Source organism: Silurus aristotelis (genome assembly GCF_946808225.1).
Source record: "Silurus aristotelis genome assembly, chromosome: 25".
Lineage (NCBI taxonomy): Eukaryota > Metazoa > Chordata > Actinopteri > Siluriformes > Siluridae > Silurus > Silurus aristotelis.
In genome coordinates, this window is record NC_139598.1 from 7,075,562 (window position 1) to 7,099,139 (window position 23,578).

General features: G+C 38.8%; 1 protein-coding gene across 10 annotated transcripts in view; it reads left to right on the top strand.

Annotated features, from left to right (window-relative positions):
• The window catches only part of mllt10 (MLLT10 histone lysine methyltransferase DOT1L cofactor), a 63,010-nt gene extending 41,382 nt beyond the window's left edge, over positions 1–21,628 (top strand). For 3 of the 10 annotated variants that reach the window (XM_083529143.1, XM_083529140.1, XM_083529145.1), the window contains 11 exons: positions 701–858; positions 4,983–5,103; positions 7,714–7,786; positions 9,410–9,576; positions 13,305–13,496; positions 14,628–14,701; positions 15,881–16,125; positions 17,628–17,651; positions 18,176–18,266; positions 18,722–18,898; positions 19,814–21,628. In XM_083529143.1, coding sequence (XP_083385269.1) covers positions 701–858; positions 4,983–5,103; positions 7,714–7,786; positions 9,410–9,576; positions 13,305–13,496; positions 14,628–14,701; positions 15,881–16,125; positions 17,628–17,651; positions 18,176–18,266; positions 18,722–18,898; positions 19,814–19,861 — 1,370 coding nt within the window. In that variant the 3' untranslated portion in view covers positions 19,862–21,628. Of the gene's footprint in view, positions 1–700; positions 859–4,982; positions 5,104–7,713; positions 7,787–9,409; positions 9,577–13,304; positions 13,497–14,627; positions 15,361–15,880; positions 16,126–17,627; positions 17,652–18,175; positions 18,267–18,721; positions 18,899–19,813 lie in introns of those variants that run through there. The other 7 variants (XM_083529144.1, XM_083529142.1, XM_083529146.1 and 4 more) reach the window with 4 other exon arrangements.
• The last annotated feature ends 1,950 nt before the right edge of the window (positions 21,629–23,578 follow it).

Consider the following 23,578-nt stretch of genomic DNA (forward strand, 5'->3'; position numbering starts at 1 on the left):
TATGTATGTATGTATGTATGTATGTATGTATGTATGTGTGTATGTGTGTGTGTGTGTATGTATACGTATGTATACACACACACACACACACACACACACACACACACACACACACACACACGTGTGTATGTAATATATTTATGTAATGATTTATTAAATAATTACCCAGACTGTGGAAGCTGCAGTAACATGTTGATGCTGACTCAGCCTCTTTTGTTTTACATATTCACATGGGGTAATGATTTAATCCCTAATCGACTCCATTTTGAGACATTATCAAAACAGGTTAATAGATAAACTACTTTTGTTTTGGTTCTTTGTGCAAGTTTCATTTTTCAAAAAAAAATTATAATAAATAAAAGAAGCGGTTCTATACAAGTAGGTCAACCCAGTTTAGGCCAAATATGAAATAAGACTTGAAATGTAATTTTGCACAAGCAAAGTTTGTGTATTGTTTGTTTGTTTTTTCCCTGCCAATTTTTTGACTCTGTCTTAGTGGTCGGTGATAGCTGATTTTTTATTATTTGTATTTTTTTGCAACAACCCAGTACTTTGTACAGGACTGGTGTCCAATTGTTGGCTTCTCGTTGGTTTTATGTTAAGCGCTAGCCCCCTGAATGAGCTCATTAACATCTCTAGTGCCTAAAAACTGAAATGGACGACGAGTGTGAACCAGGTTTTGTACATGTGTGTGTTATAGTGACATACCCCAGCAGCAGCGATGTCACAGCCCCTTTGCCCAGTGCTGTGCTCGGAGGTAGTCTCGCCGTCTCAAGCTCTGAGATTCCAGGCGCCTCGATGCCCAACCTCACGTCTCTGCCCACTCCTGCTTCCTTCACCAGCACGTCCTCCACGCACGTAAGTATCGACAAGTTAAACACCGCGTAACCAATTACTGCTACACGCCCACTGCTTATTAAAGAAATAAGAATCAATATTCCTCATCAAAGCTGCCATTTAATAAAACGCTTACTGATTTAAGGAGCAGTAATAAGAATGCTAATTGTGCTGGATTTTTTTTTTTTATCTCTCTTCCACCTTGACCACGTGAGATTACTCAATTATGTAAAATCACACTTATCACCTTAGTGTCGTGCCAGAAGTAAGAACAATTTTGCAGTGATAAAAGTCTTTTTAAATTGCATAGATATTAATTAATCTTTTGCAAAACACAGCACTTCGTTCAATTTTAATTATTCAACAGTATTTCATGTATCTGGTGAGCTTTTTTTTTTTTTTTTTTTTTTTATCAAAATCTAATCCGTTAATTCAGTTATAAATGTCATAGAAATGGGAAATGATGGATTGATGGTTGGTATGTTCTGCACATCCTGACCTGATCAGCATTGACAAAAGAATTCTCTTTTTTATTTGTATTTTTTTTACCTTTTTTCTCAACATATAAATGTTTTTTTGAAAACCTTCAAAAAGCTTATGGGCGAACCCTGCTGCTGTTTTAAACACTGCTTTTCACTTTTTAAACTGCTCCTGTGGAGACCAGTCAAACATCATTTGCTTTTATTCAGAGGCAAAGTTAGTTAGTATTATTCTCATGGTCCAATGCAGACTTTTACACGTTATGTTTATTAGGCCAGGAATAGTCTCAGTGCTTCTCAGATGCCAAGTGTGATTAAAAAGCTTAAACTATTTTTTATTAAAAAAATTTTTTATTAAGTTTTATTAACGCGTGATTAAATGCCAATCAATGACTTCCACCGAAAATTGTTATTTTAAATCACTACACATTTGTTTTACTAAAGTTCGAAATCAAACACCGAAATCCGCATGATGCGCATCTCGATTAAAACCGCACTGGAAACATAACAAAAGCTCTGTTTGGTGTCCTGATGATTTATATTATTTAAAACATCATAATTACTTTCAAACGTTTACAAGAATATTTTCTCATGCTCTATGTTGAGAACGGCTTCACTAATAATACACATACATTTGCTGATATTTGTAAAGGTTTCCTAGATTTTATTTTTGCTTTCCCAAGTTTTTTTTTTTTATCTTTTGACAAAATATTTTATATCACATTTTATATATATATAAAATATGTTGCTGTATTTACAGATCTCCTCTGTTGTCAAAGGCTTGGCTTTATTTTTTTAATCTTTGTTGTCCTCTTAAATGGGTGTGAACCGAACAAAACTAGGGATGTTTAGTGGTTCAAGAAGTGCAGGTTCAACCTCCGACCCCCCCCCTTGTGAACATCATCAGCCACCCCGAAATAAAAACGGAGCTAAGAACGCTAAGACATTGAGCGCAGCACTGTGACGTGATGGAAGCTGACAGACCGGACAGAGAACGAGGGATAGCGTTCACACTCTACTTCACTCCCTCTGTCTGTCGCCTCTCTGAAAGAAGCACCGCCGGATAGCGCTCTCTTTGTCAAAAGAATGGTATAAAAATGTGTGCGAAGCGATGGGAAATCCTGACGAGATGGCTGACGTGGGAAAATAAACAAAAAGCTTCCCTTTGGGTTTTTGCTGTTGTTTCTAGAATGTAGAGGAGGATGTTGGTGTGATTCCTGAGGTCGTGGATGGAGCGAAAATGACGAAATCCTACTCTGAGCGGATATTATGGATTTAAAAATGAAAAATACAAATATATTTACATTTTATTATTCAATTTTTTATATATATATAAATGTTGTGAACATTTTGAACGTAGTTTTTTTTACAATCATCTGATGTCAATTTGTTGTTTTTGTACAAATTATAATAATTATTTAATATGTAATTTAATTAGCCTTTATATGTTTTTTTTTTTCTTCTCTGTCACTGTTTCAAAAGACTCATCTCTGGCTATTGTATTAGTTTTTCCTCTTAGGCTAATGTGTTCGTCTTCTTTCCTTAATACAACATAAATAAATACAAGCAGTTAAATATAGAGTAATATAAACGCCCTAAAATTAGCTCGCTTCCGTCAGGCTTTCTGTGTCACTGCACATCTCCAAGTCACAGCAAGCAGGGGCTAAAGCTCTGGCCTCGAATCAAGCGCTCTACTCATTAACTCTGACCTGATCGGAAACCATGTAATCAATCAGACCGCAGTTCCCGCCCCCGGTTTCACTGGAACTAATTGGACAGAGGATCCTTTCCAAGAACGCCAATTGGACTGCACTTCCAATCGAAAAACGCCACTGTAATGAATCGGTCTACATATCCTACCTCCAATTTTACTGTATTCAGCAGATTCCAGGCTCTGCCTCCAACATTATAGTAACCAATTGTCCTTGATGAGGAAACATTGGTTTTATAAGAATGTTCACGCTTCAAACAAGAGCGTAGAGGTGTGTATGTATGCAAATGTGTAAAAGAGATAGAGAGAGGAAAGAAGAGCACAGGCCAAGCTGTCCTTGACAATTTATAGGTCAGCTTTCACAAATATTTTGAATATTTTCCCTCAGAGTACTTGGGGCAGGTGGTTAGGTGAAGGGTTAAAGGTCAAGCTCAGTTCAGGTAACAGAGCCCAGAGGGTGTCTTCATGCTTTAGTTCACCTTTTTTGTTCTATGAAATATTACATCATATATCATGTTAAAGCAAATAGCTTTTGAAGCATCATCATGATTTTACCTGTTATACAGGCGTTATAACAGTGACACAGGATGAAATTCTGGGTCTGAAAGAGTTACATAAAGGAAACAAGAAAACATACAGGAGAGGCCACGCGTGTAATAGAGAAAGCGCCGCTGTTTTTGATCACTATGATCGACTGAGGATACAGCCTGGTCAGTTTTGCTCGTGAACACGGCAGTTGGGCTACAGGCTGAAATTTTCCTGTGCGCCGTTTCTAACTATCCGTCATGCATTACCACGTGTGCTGCTACAGACAGGAGTGTGTTTTAATTGCAGTGGGAAAATGATCCCTGACTGTACCATGTAAAAAAAAAAAAAAAAAAAAAAAAAAAAAACACCCCCCCCCCCCCCCCTTTGCAGCTGTTAACCAAATAGCCGTTCGTTAACTCGTTAAAATTTCAGTTTAAAAACGGGGTATTGGGTATCCTTCTGTCTTTTACAAGAGACGTGGTGATTCTTGAAACGTTTTAAAGAAAGGACGATGCTTTCCAATTGAAATAAATGTATTACACTTTCACTACACTGTCCACAATTGTGCTTATTATTGCTACTATAAGCACACGGCTTTTTGTTTTCTATGTGAGGACATAACGCTTTTTTTTTAACACGATTCCTGGAGAAATTGAGCTGTTGTGCCAGGATTTCCATTCCTGGCAGCTGTTCAGGTATAACTGAAAGGATCCCTATATAAAAAAAAAAACAACCACTTGAGCTTGATGGAGGTTAACTGTAAAGACTACCTAGACAAAGAAATGCACATTTAGTTATGACATAGCAAAGCAGTTTTTGGTAGCAGATTATGCAACAATCTTTGGACCGGATTCCACTAAGTTTTATTCATAATCTGCTAAGCTTTTTTTTTTTCTTGTGTTTGGCTGAAGGCCTGGACAGAGAGCGAACATCTCTAACATGAAAAGAATGCTTTACACTCTGCCAGGAATGTGCAGATAAGTAAAGATGGCTATCACCCTGAAGCTCTCATAATGTTTGAAAAGGGTGCCGTGGACTGGCCAGGTTTAAAAATAATTCATAAATAAATAAATAAATAGATAGATAAAATACACACCACACTGTGCAGTTCTGTCCTGGCACATATATGATGATAGAAATCACAAACCTTGTAGTTAGAACTCCCATTTTGTCAGGCATTTGCAAACCACACAGCACCCCCCCCCCCCCCCCCTGTTTTTCTCCAAAGCCCTTATTAGGGAAATGGTTTAATTGGATTAAATAATTAGTGTTAGAAGCACATGATGTGTGAGGCTGCTGTCGTCTGGCTTTGCAGGGAATACAGCTGGCATGGTGCTTTATTAACTCCCCCACACACTCACACAATTTACATTCTGCCTCTTTGACTACAGCTCTTTGAATAAATTTTAATATATTTTTTTTTCCAGCTGCAGTCAAACTCATTACCGGGAACCTTTAACCTGGCGCCGTCCCATATGTTCGGCAACCGGTTAAATCCCAATTCCGCCATGGCCGCCCTCATCGCCCAGTCGGAGAATTCTCCAGCAGGTGAGGGGACACACACACACACACACACATCCAGTTTCAGCTTCTGTTAACCTCCCGCTATCACAAAGGTCGTGTCACAGATCTCTCCTCGGTGATCTCCTCGCTCCTCTGTTCCTGCGGAATGTGTGCTCGACAGAGAGCGAGAGAATGAGAGAATGATACTCGGCAGGACAGGCGAGCAGAAAGAGCGAGGCAAGTGGAGAGTGCACATACCTGTTAAATGAAGCATGCTAGCGCTCAGACATTTCATTAATCTGGCCAGTGACTGTGGAAATGACACAGTGGGGATATCCCTCACCTCACCAATCCCACAATCCGCCGGCCATGCTGAAAATGGGGACCAGCTGAAGGGGGAGAGGGTGTGGATGTGGCCTTTGAGAAATAATGGATCAGTCATGGCCTCGTTCTTAAGGGGAGGGGGGAGGGGTCAGAAGGTCATTTAGCTAAGAATAGGAGAAGGAGAGGTTTTGAAAAGTCTGATCTGCTTAACTGTAGGAATCAGTCATAGTGTTTCTATATAGATAGATTTTCTGATCAGACCGTACTCTTTCCATAGGCAGCACTGATTTGCCAGGGCAGCTAATGAAGCATGGCGACAGTTAATAAAGACTGGCCACACAGTTGTGCAGTTCTCTTCATCCGAGTGTAAACAGGAAGGAAAAAGATTTTTTTACGCATAGGAGTTATACTGGTTTAGATTTACCAGTGCCACCATAATAATAACAATCATTATGATGATATATAATTTTTTACTTTTATTTTAATAATACAAATCGTTTATTATTTATTTACACATCTGACCCATTTTACTATAATTCATATCGTCATGTGTGTAATAGAATGTGATTTGCAAATAAATTCCATTGATTCCTTCAGTGCACAGGAAAGATGCAGTGTGTACGAATACAATATTTGACAACTGTGTAAATGTAAGCGAAAAGAATTGGTCTGTTTTATAAATACTATAGATATTTTATGTTCCTCAGCTTTGCTCCAGCAAACACATTACATCCACGTCGACAATCTTTATAATCCTGAGTTTCGGGTTAAATACATTCAATTGTGTCGGATAACAGAATTTTTTAAAAAACACCACCTCTCAGGCTATGCTTCATGAACCCCACTGCATCAGACAGACAAGCATATGAATTGAAAGTTACTCAAATATTTGATATAAAAGGTACAAATTTTCTACATTGAACGATTAAATTGCTAGACATGGTGTTTCCACACAAAAAATAAAAGCCACAAAAATTGAGTGAAGCAATCCCGATTCTATTTATATGCAAATTTAAAAAGCCCCTGATGCTATGTGCCCTGTTTTCTGCTGCTGAACAGGGTTGCATTGCAATTGTTTGCATATTGGAAGCTGATTGGCCCCCTTTATTAAACGTTAATAACGCTCGCCTTTCATACTTTGGAAACTTCAGTTAAATGCTGGCCGCCTAAAGTCGCAAAATTCGGTGTCCCAAAGGTGGGAAACGCATTAACAACGCAAAAAGTATCGAGGTGACATCAAATTTGACTTTTATGAAAGAAAAGAATGATTGGTTATTTTTTGGCAAGTAACTTGTTATAGTGAGGCTAAAACATTTTTATACTCGTATTAATGGCACACAAACTAGACAACATAAAATAATCTAAATAAACAAAATATCATGTCCCCTTTATATAAAAGCGAGTTTCTAAAATTCAGCTTTTTGAAATTTTTTTCCCATTCTTGTTTTATTTTCTTTAATACATTTTTTTTATTTATTTATTCATTGTTTGCTTGTATGTTTGTTTTCATTCTTGCTTTGCCACAGCCCACCATGCAAAAGCGCAACAGTGATGATTTTTACACTTTGTCCACCCGTTTATAAAGTTTGCCGAGATATAAATAAAAACAAAAAAAGTCATTTTAACCCCCAAACAAAACCACAGGGTTAATAGTAGCCATGGCCTGACCCTGGTTTTCTGTTGCCACAGACTGTTCAAGGGCTCTTTTCTAATTGTGTTGAAAGGCTCTGACACACAGCATTGAGTGCCGCATTCCCTGATGTAGTGCAATGCTGTTGATGACGAGAGGAAAAGAGGGATCATCGTGATTCGGGACCGGCCCCCCTTCAACAAGGCGGACGAAAGAGCGCTCGGCTTTCGAGCTGGAGGCACTGCTGGCCTGGAAAGTGTTAAACTGAAAGAGGAAGAAGAGAACAGGGGAGGGGGGTTGTGATTGGTTGGCGTTGACTGGAGGGGGATGGGGAGATGCACTAGAGAACTGGGGGGGATGGGTCATGTCTGACTTCAGCACATGTGTGATTCATTACTTTCACTGGTGAAAATGAAAAGCAGGGTCTGGCATGAGGCCTGCAGGGCAGTGGGGAGAAAAGAGAGCGAGCGCAGGGGCGCAACGAAGAGGGGGAGAGAGAGAGAAAATGGGGGAGGGAGTAATGTAGGCGTCTCGCTGACACTCAGTGCGCAGCCTGAGCTGCCAGAGTCAACACTCGAGCTGAAGATGGATTTGCGTGAGGGAGTTGCGATGGCCGTCGGGCCAGCGGAGGACCTTCTTCTTCTTCTCCTTCCTTTCCCAGGCTCTGTCTCCTTATCGACTGCGCTCTGTTTATCTTTCAGATCAGGAGCTGGGGGATGGGGCACTGGGCTTCTCCAGGCGAGGAACCCCACCGAAGGCGAACCTTTCCCCACGGTAAGCCCTATTTACATTCCAGAGCTAGAGGGGGACTGAATATTTCTCTCTCCCCCTCTTTTTCTCTCTCTCTTTCTCTCTCTTTTTCACACACATGCTTTCCTTCACTGCTCAGCTGTTCCCTCTATCAGCATCCTGCAGCACACTGCAATAGATGACACAGTGGCATCTCTTTGCGCAGCCAAATATTTTAAGATGTTTTACAAAGCAGCTTCGACAGTGAAGATTATTCAGCTGGATTTATACAAAAGGAAGTTGTTTAAGCAGGACGTTTTGATGTAACGAATGCATGTCCTCAGGTAGGTGAACTTCAGGAGTGGCTTCATTTTCATTGGTTCTTGTTTGACAGCTTGATGTGGATCCATTGGAGTGATATAATTGGATTCGAATCGGGGATACACATCATGTGTTAATCTTTATATTAATATCGGCCTTATCACAGGATCCGGTGAACTGCATACGTGTACTATTACAACTGACAGGTTCCAAGTAAAATTCATAAATCATTTTATAAAGAAGGTTAATGGCTTCAGGGTTTTTTTTTTATATATACATGTTCATTGAATTAAACAGCAACTTAATTGTAATATATTGTTATCCCCTTTCTATGATGTGTATTTGTATGAATCTTTTTTTTAAATCAGAATATCCATTAGCGATGAGCAGTAAGGACTTGGCAATATCGCTATAAATCGCAAGTCCAGTCACTTGTGCGAGTATAGTAAATACTTTAAGAACTGAGACAAGAGCCAGGATACGTCACACTACCAGTCTCTTCCAACACATATGACCTTTTTCTTTAGATGTTTAATAAAAATAGCACTAAACGTATTCCACAGTGCTTTTAAACAGGGATTACTGTTGTACTTGCGCTTCAAGTGTGGATAGATTCTTATTCAATTACGAATCGAGTGCGAAATGTGCGTCATGTCGTGGAACTTCCACGTGTCCCATGTGCCTGTCAATCATTCTGAGTCCAATGTAATCGGCAGGGATACGTCGGTAGCTGGTCAGCAGCGGAGTTTGAACTGTGAATCTCTCACCATGTTGTTTCCGTGATCCGTGCCGTAGCAGGCTATTACGGCTCGTTGGCACTCCGCCCGCTCTTAGCAGAGATTTATGAGCATGCGGCGCCCGTCTGTTTTTTCTAATTACCCCAGAGATGCATTCACGTGCTCGGGGAAGCCCCTGATGGAGCGGCGCATTCATAACAACAGAGACGGCTGTCTGTCCAAACAAGAGTGCGCTGAGATTTACGGCATCAGAGACCCAGCCAGAACTACACACTCCCCGCACTCCCTCACCGTCTCACATGCTCTTACTTTCTTTTTTTTTCTCTCTCTTTTCCTAGTGGTTTTTTTTTTTCATCGTTTTAATAAAGCTGTGTGGTTTGGTTTGTATCTGAGGATAGTTCTGGAGAGCAGTTCTTATCCGTGATCAGTCACTCTGCTCAAATTGGGGTCTTTTAAACTAGATTTTATTATATAAAAAACCACTGTCTAGAGTTTTTATGCATTCTCGAGCCCCTTTTATAGAATCGTAACACTCTGCATGTTGCTATTAGCATGATTTGTGAATCGAAAGAGTGCTAGTCTTCTGAGAGTTGTCTTCCGATGCTTTCAGCTCTCCATTAAGCGGGCTGCACATACGCTATGACCCATCAGTGCCTGTGGTGCCAGGATTGGGCACTGACACGCTTCCACCGGCAGCCACCAGCATTGAACAGCTGCTGGAGAGACAGTGGAATGAAGGCCAGCAGTTTCTACTGCACCAGGGATCACAGGCAGATGGTGAGTGCCTGCGCGCGCGCACACACACACACACACACACACACAGTAGGACTTTGTTATACAAGTGAATATACAGTAAATGAGTAAATCAGAATAATATAATGCACATTAAACCATAGTCCAGCATTTCTTCCCATGCAATCAACATCGTCTTGCACTTTGTAAACATATAATATATCTGCGTTATAAACCTCAAACTGCAATATTGTCATGTGATTATAATACCAGGAATGTGTTTCATATGACTGACTACACACCCCAAAACACCTTTTTACATCATTGAAACTACTTTTCAATCAGGAATTACATGCATATATTACACACACACACACACACACACACACACATTTTAAGTACAAGCATTGTGATCTTTGGGATAAATAATTTTTGTGGGTTTTTTGTTTTTTTTATTAATGAATTAATGCCTACCTTAAATTCAAATGACTTTAGTCTTTGTAAACAATAATAAAGGTTTTACACCTGTTCTCATTGTTTATCCACACAAAAATGCTTGGAAAACTATTATGCGAATGTTTGGAAAAAAGATTGAGAAAAAATGTTGCGCTTGCTCTCAGGATGGAAGGAATAGCATTAGTCTCCCTCTCCTGTCCACCCTAACAACACTAGCCAGTCGCAGGTATCTGTGAGCTCATGTATGTGAAAGAGGGTAAATAGCGCTTTTCTTCTGGTCTGTAACACTGTGCTTGGCTTCACATGTTTAGCAGGGAAGCATATGTTGGAGTTCGCCCTCGCTGGTTAGTAGCTGTCCTGTCACAGAGAGCTGGCTGGTGGGTGAGAATTAGCAGGGGTGAAAATTGAGTTAGAAGTATTCAAGTGTTCTTCAAAGTGTTTGCCCAGGTCTCATTCCAAATCTCTGTTTGCAATAAGGTTTTTATTTCTGGCGTCTCTGTACAGTAATAACAAAATATGAAGTTCAATTGCTATCACTTTCCAATCAGGAATTACAGACCTCAAAGTAACAACCAAGTCAGCAGCCATGAGGTCTGGCACATGCATAACCCAATTTATAATAAACACGCTCTGTGGTTGCACTCGGCGTTTTCGAGTAACGTGCTTTTCACAACAAAAGCAGTGAAAAACGAGTTTTAAATTGATTTCCTATTGCTCCACCATTTGAATTGTTTTCCCCTCATGGAGAGCAAAAGCCAAAAACAAAAAACAACACCTTTGTGATATCTCTGTAATCCATGTGCACATTAAACATTGCAGTGTGTATTTCCACACTAACTACCTTCCCTCTCTTTCTTCCAAAACATAAAAATTACAATAATTCAAGTTGTATTTAAACAGCGAAACACATTCTGACAGCTTTAATACACACACATCTAAGCAATGACTTCAAATACTAAATCGTCAGAGTGTGAATGGATGAACGATCTTGTGTTTAATACGTAGCTAAACTGTGGAAAGTGTCTAGCCAAGATGTTTTGATGTAAACGGCGCTCATTGAATAGACACGTTTCGCTGTTGTAGCTCGCTTCATTTTGACACTTTAATAAAGGTTGATTAAGCCGCCAAGAAATAATCGAATGCGAGTTTTCCATGCACGCTCTTCATTCAGGAAGAACAAGAACACCCACTTCCTCTTTCGAAACTCGAACAAAAAAAAGCATCATTAATTTGATTACTGATTTCAGGACTAGTCCCATTTTTGTTATCTTTTCAATACTTACATTTCTTGCCTTTAGGGTTTTCTTAATTTCTTTTTTTTTTGTTTTCGATCCTGGTGTGTGTGTGTGTGTGTGTGTGTGTGTGTGTGTGTGTGTCAGACAGCGTGATCGACTGCATACATCTGTGTATGATAAAATATGTATATTTACACTTTAGCAGGATTGAACTGCTTGTCAATCAAACCCCGCCGCACTCACATTAAACGTCTGTAATTACATCTGGCGCAGGACTTTATTGTTACGCAAGTCAGCTTTCGCCCACAAATTAATGAATTAATTACGTTTGCCACGCTAATTATAAGCTCCATTTCTTATTGGGGTTCCTTCCGCGGCTAATTTCTCCAATTAACAAATACTTGACTTTTTTTTTCTTTCAGTGCCAAAGTTATTAAGCTCAGTTGTTTAATAGGCTAAAAATAGAGTTCTGTATCAAAATACTAATTGGATTCATTTGTGAAAAGAAACTTGTGGAATATGTTTCCCATTTCAGATGTTAGTGGTGTGAAGCTCCCACTCATTTAACTCTGTCAATGATACTGAAGGTGGATTCATGAATAGAAAAAATAAACAATTTTAAGCACAGCTCAATAAGAAAATGTCTTTTTTTTTTCCCCCCTCAATAAAAAAGATGAAGTACTGACGCGTGTAATATTTGAAAGCTTTTTCATTAATTAATAGGTTTTACCACAGGTATTAGGAGATCAGTTACGTCCCACGGCTACGTTCTTTGATATTGTGCAGGAGTTTCATGAAGCTTTAAGCGCGTGAGCCCGAGTCGCAGTACATCATGCGTTGACCGTTTTGCTTTATGAGGAGCAGCTGTTGGACTAAATGAGAGGAAACGCTCAACAGGGCCTCAAACAGGAAGTGCCAGCATGTGTAGAAGGCGCCCTGTGCCGCTGATCTAAAACCAGTTTTGTGGTTCCGGTAATGCGGGTAAACGTTTGGATATAACTGCTCCTAAATCAGAGGAAAGTGTGGCTTCATGCTGCTCTGTGGGGTTCAGCTGTGAGTCTGAAGAGTCCAGTTATTTCTACAGTTAATTACACAGTGCACATGGTGGCCACAGTGCTCTACGCTGTGGATGAATTAGTGAAGGATAAATCGAATAAAAGTTTAATAAGTAGGTCAATAATTAATAAAACACAATGGGATATTTAGTTGTTGGAATATAATCAGACATCCAGAAATTTATTTTATAATCACAGCATTTTAGAAACAGTTTATACGTCTTTTACTGCTTGATGTTTCTTTGAAAAAATGACATGCCTCCCTATTATTAGTTAATAAGGTAATAAGCAGTTATATTTAACAGCCACATGGTGAGTTTGTTTCTTCGCATGTGACTGTAGCTGTAGTTATAAAACAGCTATAGATTTTTTAAAGTAAAATAGAAAATACTTATTTTTGACTTCTGCTTAGAATGTGCAATTTTGTCACTTAAAAAAAAATCTTGACTTTTTGTCAGGCATCTTTCAATCATTCTTAAGAATATTGATCATGACGATAACTCGTAACTCAGTTCATTGAATATCAAACGTAGAATCTGATGAAGGGTTTAACCGTCTCGTTTCTCTAGAAACGCTTGTTAACTTTACTATAATTCTGCTAGTTTGTGTACTGACAGATGGACACTTAATCATGCTAAGCGCCACGGATCTCGGTTTCTTTCTTTCGGCATGTGTGTGACAGGTAGCCTTGCTGGAGAAAAATGTTTCGTTTAGTCAGCTACAGCTGTTGCACTTCTCACTCTCTTTCTTCACACGAACCCACGTGTGAAGTCTGTACGACATGCGGAGTTCGTATTTTGGTTGTGTGTTCATTTAAACCATTATTGGTTTTTTGTTCTTGTTTTTTAAATATGAATTTACCACGTTTTGGATGTGGTTTCAAAAGTTTTTTTTTAAATTGTGTGCCATTTATCAAGCAGCTGTCAATTGCTTCTCTCCACTGTTTGGTTTTTGCTTGGTTCATTTGTGTGCTAAAGGTGTGTGTGTGTGTGTGTGTGTGTGTGTGTGTGTGTGTGTGTGTTTGCAGTGCTGGCCATGCTGAAGTCTCTGCACCAACTGCAGATGGAGAATCGGCGTCTGGAGGAGCAGATCAGAACCCTGACTATGAAGAAGGAGCGACTGCAGCTGCTGAGCGCTCAGCTCTCAGTGCCATTCACACACTCGAACACAACAACAAGCTCCGCTTCTTCTCCACTCTACCACAGCAACACACACACAGGTTAGACCCACTAACAGCTCTTTATTTCACTTACACACTAACGGCCTCAGCAAACTCCATTTTCTCCGTATTGCACTGCAGCAACACACACACACACACACACACACACACACACACACACACACACACACACACACACACACTCTCTCACCCACCCACTCACTCACTCTCACACACACACACCATCTCTGTGGCATTTTGGCCATATTTTTTTTCACTGCACATTCAAAAGCATGAACCGGCTCAAAGAGGAACCAGTGGTATGCGGGATTCTAGTGCTTTGTCTACCTACTTGAGAGACAATGGGAACTGGTCACCATGACAACAGCAAAAGCTGCTGCACACGATTTCATGAGCGTTAACAGGATTAATAATTGGCGTCGTGATGAAATGAAAATGATTTCAATTTGGCGGAAATACGACCAAATTAAAGTCGAATTTGCAAGAACGCCCGAAGTCGCACTACTCCGCTTCGGAAATTTTGTCAGCTTGTGCCATAAAAAACATGCGCCTACATTTGGAAAAATAAGAACCAGTAAAAGAAAGTAGTAGTTGTAGCTCAGTGGTTAAGATGCTGGATAGTCTCCGCACGACCCAGATCTTTCTTGCCGTTGAGCAAGGCCCTTAATATTCAACTGCTCAGCTGTATAAATAAGAAAATTGTCGTAAGTCGTAACTCTGAAAAAGCATGTAAACGTAAACTAAACAAGTACCATTATTTCTTGTGAATGCCAAACAAACAAAAAAGAAAACAGAACTGCGGCATTATTTTAATTTATATGGTGTTAAAAACAAAATGTGTGCAGTGGGGAAAAAACCCTTCATACACTAACAAGACAAGAAGCTCTTCCATCTTGCTACAGTAACACAAACACATTAACGCATCAGCTTTATAATCAACAATGCTCTATCATCGAATTACATATCGCTGTACAATCCACACCATAAAACACTACCATAGCGCCCAAGCAACACACACGCACATACACTCTGACTTGCACACACAGTGAGCAGTCCCCTCTGTCTGTATTCCCTCGTTCTCTAAACTCCTGCTGCAGCCTCACTCCCTCCTGCAGCTCCATTAATCTGGTCATCACTCATGTGAAGTTGCCCAATCTTTCTCTCCCCCAGACATGCTGAACAGCAAGAGCATTCAGCTAGGCACCAGTGTTTTAACAGACTCCTCTCAACATTTGCCCACTCAGGTAACTCGCTCTACTCCTGCTCTGCACATCAGACCTGCTGGGACTGAGCACCTGTTTAGTTGAGTCAAGTGCTATTTCGTATAACCTTCTAGCCATTGAAATAGAATAATAATGCAATCGCTTTTTTTTTTTTTCAATTTTTTTATGGAAGGCAGCAACGTAACGATAAATGCTAACTGGTACGAACCTCTAGTTTAATCTGCTGCCTGTGTCATTGTACAAACTCTTTCTTTCCAGTTTTTAAAAAAAAATGTTTATTGGAAATGGATCTGTAATTATCTGTAATGTCTGACCCTCTGTATAGTAAATAGCAGTATCATATTTTCTGGACTTTGTCATCTCAGTGCTTGAAATCTGGCAAGCCGCAAGTTCCTTTTTAAATGTCCAAATCCGTTTGGATTGAGAATTGCTTTGTTGTCTGCAAATTAGTTATAATGGAAAAAAGAAAATTGAAATAATTTGCTTCTAGTATGTTTTATGGACCAATTAAATGGTACTCTTTTTACTTTGAGTTTATTCTCCACACACAGCTTTGAGAAAAGATTTATAACCCTGTTTTCATCTTTTCATGGTTTTATTACTGTGTTAAACCTTAGCACAGAGATGGTAAAAAAAAACATATGTTTTGTGCTAAAACAACACCCAACCAAAAAATAAAAGGAATACAGTAAATTAATGAATAAACAATCTCAGTTTAACAACAAAAAAAAGCAGTCAGTGACTAAAAATGTTTCGCATATCATATATTTTGTCATATATTATATATCTATATTGTAGTTTAATACGACTATAGTGTGAATAGTGACCAAAACCACACTATAGTAATAAATAAAAATAATAATAAAATTACCGTAATTGCTGCAATAGCCTGCCTACCATAATCATACTTATATACGGGCTTGTGCAAATATTGTAACAAAGTGCAGTGGTTGTTTTGGAAGCAGAAAAAAGAATCTTTATGTCCAGAAAATATGGTAAAGCAATGCAGCTGGGCTGCTTATAATCTTGAAGACATGTCTTCACTCATCCCAAGACCTTCAATAGATCTGATGAAGTAGAGAAATGTCTCATAGACAGCCCCGTTGCATTTTGAATAATTACAATGGCCTGGACAACTGAAGATCTTCATAGCCACACTCCCTCTCTCTTTTTTTTCTTTTCTTTTTTTTTTCTGTGCAGGATCTCCTGATTGGTGGCCATAGCAGTTCTAGCAGCACCTCCTCCCTCTCCACTCCTACCTCAGTTGCCCAAAGCCCCCCTCAGCAGCAGGTGAATGGCCTGATGGGGGCACAGCAGAGCACCCACGGGGCTATGAGTGGCATCATGGGGGCTCTCAATGGAGTAATTCAGTCCTCCAGCCCTCTTCCTCACCCTTCCTCCATCACTTCCACCTCCCTACCTATCACTGGTGGCCATAATAACAGGTGCGTTATTAAAGAAGTTATTAGAATTTGCGTGATTTTGTAAGACGTTCAGATTCCAGAGAAATCAAATCGCATGAACATGGATATAATATACTCCCAATAGAGTGTAACGGTTGTAACATATACACATGAACTCCTGCGCTCGCTTGCTTGCTTGCTTGCTTGCTGGAACACAAGATCATATCATATCATGTTATGGCTTCTAATCAAAACAGAGGCTGTTGGACACTGGATTTGTATCTTGTTTGTAGACGTGCTGAAAATCAGTTGCGATATACTGCAAAATCAAACTCAAAAAAGGTTGGGGGCCACTGCCTCACAGCACTATGAAATTCTTTTCTTGAAATGTGTTCACGGGATGTGGTAGCTCAGTGGTTAGCACTATGCGCTGTTTCGTAAATAACTCTGCCCTCTGACCCCAGTTTCCTAACATTGATAGGAAATGCGAAGAATGAATTTCACTTTGCTGTAATGTACATGTGACTGGTAAAAAGCACTACCATCTTACTGTCATGGCCCTTTAGAGCCGGGTTTATATAAATGCACTCGGTGTAATAGCTTTTTGTACAGCTAATCTTTAGGGACTTGTAAAGCAGACGCTCTACATTAGCAGATCTATAAGGTGTACATTTGTTTCTATAAGCAGATGATATTTAGCATTTTTGGAAGTAGTCTGAGATAACGCAACAATGTTGAACAAATATCTTAAGTTACATTTTTTTGGGGGGGATCTGATTTTTATTGTTGACTTTAAATGGGAAGGTTTGGCTGATATAATACTATAAGTTAAAGGAGAACAGGAAGTTGTTTTACAAACATCTCACAACTTTAAGTGTAACTACTAGAGGTTGTAAGGTAACGTGAGGTGTTTATTAATGCATAAAATTGTTGGGCTATAACATGCTCCCCCACCCTAGAGTCAGCTTCTGAGGTAAATATTGTTTAGGCAGGAGGCACAAGAATCTGTGAAAGCACGACCTTTGCATGAGGAACAATTTTTTTTAATTAATGCATAATATACTATAGGACAACATCGCTGTTGCATTCATAAAGAATTCAGCTGATTGTTATACGACTTAACCTCAGTTTCGCAAGTGATTTCGCAAATCCGTTTAGCGTGAAATAACTTTTTCTTTTGTGCTTAGTCAGACTTATTTTACCCATGTACAATGCTATATATTAATTAATTTGATGTTTTTTTTGTTTTTCCATAATATTTTTTTAATAGAATCAGCAATTTACACAAAAAAACAAACCACAGTAGGTGAGGTTCCTTGCTACAACTCCCCCCCCCCTTTTTTTTTTTTTAGCTTCCAATGGGGGAAAAAAAAAATCAGTATTGCACAAATACTAATATCGTTTCAGAAGTTGAATTTCAGCATATGTCTTGGTCATTTGCTTTTATGCTTTTAGTATTGTAGACCTGCCTGCATGCTGACCTTCATGTCTCCTTTGTCTGTTCTTTTTCTGTCACTTTCGCTTTTGCTTGTTTTTGGGTGCAGCATCATGACCACTGCGAAAACCAGGTGAGGAGCAGCATGGCCTTCAGTATTTGCAATGTGCAAGCTAAGGAAATTCTCTTCTACTTCCTGGGTGTAAAATAGATCCTTGCTCTTCACAAAGATTTAGCACATGGTTTAGCACAAGTGTGTAGCATTGACACCTCATAGCTCAAGGCTTTCTGGTTCGATGCTGAGTTCAGGTTACTGTTTACCCAATTCCAAATCCATGGTATGTGGATTGACTATGATAAATCGTCTTTAGCTGTGAATGTGTGTGTGTATGACATCTGCAATGAACCAGTGTCCCATCAAGGGGTGTATTCCCAGTCTCACCGTTCCCAGGAAAGGCTTAAGATCATCCTTTTAAATAAAATTGTTTAAATATGAAAGATGAAATTAATAAAAAAACACACACAAATAAACAAAACAAAAAAAAAAACAGTTAAACCCAGCTAATTATAGTGCAGTATGACTCAAAGATTTATATGTACTTTATGTGTCGTTTAATACTGGGGATAGTTTGTGATACCTTTGTGTGTGCGTTTTAGTGCAGTGAAGCTCCTCAATGAGCAGCAGAGAAAAATTCTCCTCCATCAACAACAACTGCAGCAGCTCATCAATTCCCAGCAGCCCACACCGGTACCATTTACACCTACCCACTCTCACCATATGGCTTTAGGTTGTATGGCTAGACGTTTTTTTAATCCAGCAGTTCTTTATTAGAGCTATGAGGATAATGTTAATAACCCAAATCCTTTTTTTCTTTCCATAAATATCTGCATCAGACCGCATGCAGTTATTCACTAATATCCATGAACTTGATGATATGCTTTACATACTTACTGCAATCTGTAAAAATAAACAAACTTTCAACATGTAGCTATTAGTGGGTTTTGTAATATAACATCGAGTCTATTTCTGTCTACATTTGTTTTTCTCAAAAAAAAAAAAAAAAAAAAGAATCTGTAGCCGAATGTAACAGACTCCTTAAACAAATATCACGATAAAACTGCCGACTACGGTTCTTGTTGGTGTGTTTGTTTGTTCTCCTGGTACTAAGCGTGTGTGTGTGTGTGTGTGTGTGTGTGATCCAGGAGCAGCAACATGCTTTGCTCTACCAGCTGATGCAGCAACAACAGCAACAACACGAGCTGCAGCAGCTTTCCTCCTCCCAGCTGCCCATTAACAACCTGCTTCCTGCCACTCAGGGTGCCATCGCTGCCAACCCCTTCCTGGCTTTACATACCGAAAACAGCAGTCAGAAAGCTGCGGTTAGTAACATAACACTTTCTATAAAACTGTCATTTAAACTATTGACGTTTTATTTGATTATTTCTTCACTTATTAATTAGGGTTAGTTAGGTTAGGTTTTAGTTCCTCACTAGTAATTAGTTTTTGTTCATCATCATTGTTTAACTCGCCGCTCTGAAATGTTCAACTAGTAGTTCAGTTGTAGATTCGTCGTTATATAAGGAGTCCAGTAATCACTGATTTACTCAGAGGCAAAGATTAATGATTATCACCAACCAAAGTTAATGAAGGGTCAGGCTCCGTCATTATTTACTGCAGTAGGCACTTTTTTATTTTGAAACCCGCACAAACATTGAATTTTGCAAAAAACTGTGGCAGGACAAACTGCTTTACAATGACGTGACAATTTTGCGAAGTGCTGCAACACTATTAAATTCTCAAATTTGATTGGTCAGAAGATTTTCTATAGCTTTCTATAACAAAAGCCCTAACAACAAGGTCCGGTGTAAGTCATATCACAGGGTTTATATCAACATCATCATAATATTATTGTCTCTATAGTAACATGATAGACAGACATATAACCAATTTTAAACATGTGTAACTGATATAGTGCCGTTTTCTGAATATTTATTTTTGGTTCTGGAAGGAGTCTCCAGTTTGAGACTTCTTTATGCAACAGTCAGAACTGTTCATTTTTGTTTTTCACAATCGTCTTCAGTGTGGTGTTTGTGAATTCTTAGTAACAGGTCTGTACATGTAGATGCATTTTTTTGCTTATTAAAAAGAGAAATTATATTAAGTTTGTAACTATTATAAAACAAATAATAGTAACGTTTTATTTATTACATTTAGCTTTAGATTGCAATATGTTGCACTTTCTTGTCTCACTCTTCTAGTCCATTTGAATCACTTTGCTCTTTGTTGTCATGCAGAGGCTGGGTGAGAAAACCATGAGTGTCACAGGGCAGGAGAAAACCTGAACAGGTGGGGAGAAGAACTGCTGGAAGTGGGGGCCAACCATCCCATCAGAGCAGCTTCAGAAACATGTGCACATACCCAGAGTCATATACACGTACACACACACAAACATCTTGGCCCGAATATCTCAAGCTCTAGCATTGCACTGAATCGGACTAAATAACTTGCTGTAAAGGTTAAGGTCCCGACGGACCATTTTCGGGGCCAAGATATACACACGCTTCTTAGCGACATATTGGTGTGAATCACTGTGGGGTGGGGGTGGGGGGAGGGGGGTATTGCTGAGTGATCTTGGCTGGAGACTAAATGCATCTGCTCTCCACTGTTACCTCTTTAACATAAACTGGACTAGTTTAAAACACACACACAAAAAAATTTAAAAAACCCTGCTTTGTCTTTTTGTGGAAAAAAAATAATAAAAAAATCAAATCAAATCTGAAGCGTTTAATCCACCATGAAGGCCTTTGCCTCAGAGGGCCAAACAGGGACATGCTGATCCTGCTGAACTCCTAAACGAGCACCTACCTCTCCGAGCCAAGACTGAAATATTTAAAATACCAGGACCCATACCCAAGTGCCTGGCATCTCCCTCCATGCCCTCGTGCTGAGGATACACACTGGAGACGCTGCCACTCTCGCTTCCTTTTAAGATTGCGCTCAGTCTGGTTTTAGGAAGATATATTAAGAATTTCAACGTATGGCTACCAATCAGTGTCACACAGGCAACACCAGATAAAAGCCTGCGCAGTGACCAAGCTTAGCTCAGATTTGCTCGGGCATGTGCCGATATGACCTGCTTACATCACGAGAATTTTCACTTCCTCTTCTTTCTTTTTTTCCCCCTCGTTTGGAGGTCCCTTCCTCCAAAACAGTCCAAAATAATTAGGACGTTCAGACAACGCTGTCCTCACTGGTAAGACAATATTGTATCCAATATTGTTTCTATTTAATATCGTGATGTATCTCAGACCTGATTATCGGCACATGCCTGCAATTACAATATTTGTGCTGCAATGATAATTTTCTTAAGCCAACTTTATATTCTTCTTCCTTTTTTTTTTATTTTTTAATTTTATTTATTTGAGTTTGTTTTGTAATGGGCACAAGATAATATTTTAGAGCCCAGTTGTCTGAAAGCTTTTTATACTACTGTTCAAAATTGTCACAAAATTTGTCTCCCGTTTCCTTTGAATATTGTAAGTACTTTTTTTTTTTTTTTTTTTTTTTTAATTAAAATGTCGTGTTTGAGCATAAAACCTACTCGGATTGTTCATTCTGTAAATACAGTCTATTCTCTGTTTAGTTTTTGTCTTATCCGATCAGAATAAGCTGTTTAAAATATAGCTCAGAGCTTGGTTTTTTTTTTGTTTTTTTTTTCAAACCTCTTTTTTAATGTAAATAAGTATTTGTGTTTGTCTGATAGTGTGAAGGATTTATTAAAACTCATTCGGTGTGGGAGATTGAAATAATTAACAAACAGGAATATAATGATGCAAGGTGATTAATTTATTTTTATATGTACAGGGACATTTTTTTCTTTTTTTTTTTTTGCATTTTGAAGTTTTGCATTTCAGTGATGTCGTTTTATACTCCTATACCTATTTCCACGTTTTTATGTGTCTGTATAGGTAATTATGCAAAACTCCCTAAAGTCTGTATTTAAAAATACCAAACGTGAGTCCTGCTTCGTACTGATCATAAGAAATACTGAACACAGAGACTGTAGCGTTAAGATTTTTTTCAGTGATTAAAATTGTTTTACAAAGGTGTTAAGGTGTCAGTTTTTGGTGAGTCTCATATTTGCTAGATTTAGACAGGAAATAGGATGGACTTTCCGTAACTAAAATAGGTATTGAATTTAAACATAGGCAGGTGGTAATTGCTAAAATATCTGAGTTTAAGTACCAGGATTTTCCAATATTTTCATTCTGGAACAATTCTATGGTGTCATTCGATGCTTATTGGCCAATAAAATCTAGAATCAGGAATCAGTCATCTATTTTGTTGTTATAGCAGCAACTCAATCAACTCAGTTATTTCATAATTGCAATACAATAAAAGGTGAAAAGTGTGACAGGTATTAAAGATAGTGGGGGGGGGGGGTTGCGTAACATTAAATTTAATCTTCATGGCTTATATTCTGAATAAAGGCTGTGCACTTTCTAAAAAGTGAAAAATTTTGCTTGTAATATACATTTTCCAGGCCAAAAATGCAACAATAAAATACTTTACTTAAATATAAGAATTTAATGGTTTCCTTGTGAGCGTTAGAAAATGCCCACATTACATAAAGTTAGTTGTAGTGTTGTGTTATCTGTGAACAAGTAGACTTATTTAACAGAATGCAGAGTCATCTTACATAAACCGGATCAGCCATAAGATTAAAACCACCTGCCTAATATTGCTTAAATCCCCCCTCGTGCTGCCAAAACTGCTCTGAACAGTCAAGGCGTGGATTCCAAAGGACCTCTGAATGTGTGCTGTGTTATCTTCACTGCAGATATTTTAAAGTCTTGTTCTTTGTGAGGTGGAGCCTCGATGGATTGGACCTGCACATATTGTCCAGCACATTGGATTGAATTGAGATCTGGGAAATTCAGAGGCCATGTCAACACTGACCTCTGTTAGTTCATCAGACTATTCCTGAACAATTTTTTGCAGTGTGGCAGGGCGCATTATTCTGCTGGAAAAAATCCACTGCCATTAAAGAATGCTGTTGCCATGAAGAGGTGTAACTTGATCTGAAACAATGTGAAGTTGGTGGTAAGTGTCAAAGCAACATCCACTTAAATGACAGGACCCAACATTTCCCAGCAGAAACTATCCCAGAGTATCACCTGGCCTCCACTGGTTTTGCTTTTTTCCCCAGAAGGCATCCTGGTGCCACCTTCCCTATTTATAATTAAACTTTTTCAGCACTTTATCCTACAGCGGCTCTTCCGTAGGATTAGAGAACACTGGCTATTTATCCCAGTGTTTATTAGTGAGCTTTGGGCACCCATAACCCTGTCATCAGTTCACCAGTTGTAATTTCTTGGTACAATTTTGACAGGTATGTAATATTGTAATCACCAAATAAGGTGTTTGCTTGCATGGATAGTGGGGAATGTATTCAACCATCATCTATATATATGAAAAATGAGGGGGAAAGCACAGACATCAGGCAAAATAACATGGACATAAGGATGCTTACTTTCCACCTTCACTGTGCCTTGGTGATTTAACAAATCAAATTATTATTAGGGGCTAAAAGTATTAAGACTTGCTGAGCTGAATTAAATAATCAGACTAAAAAATAAACTAGCAAAATCACTAGTTTGCTTGCTTAACTGGGTAAGAAATGTGCACTTTATTTTTCAGAAACATGTCTTGTGTTTGTGAATAAACTTGAATCAGTCTTTCTTATTACATTGCTTTCGTTCTGTAGGACACACAGGACCTCTGCTAATTCTGTGAATTCTTTGCAAACATCATTTCTGTGTGTGTGTGTGTGTGTGTGTGTGTGTGTGTGTGTGTGTGTTATACGTGTGTAAACCACCTCTAGTGATACTAAGGCTTACATATCTGCTGTGGCCACTTTAAAAAGGTTGCCAAATCATGACTCATTTTATCATATAAAAAAAAATCCACAGTTGAAAAGAATAATCCAGCATTTTGAAAAAAAAATAAATTGCATGCTCTCTGGCTTTGCTCCATCATGCTGTCCACACCAGTGACCT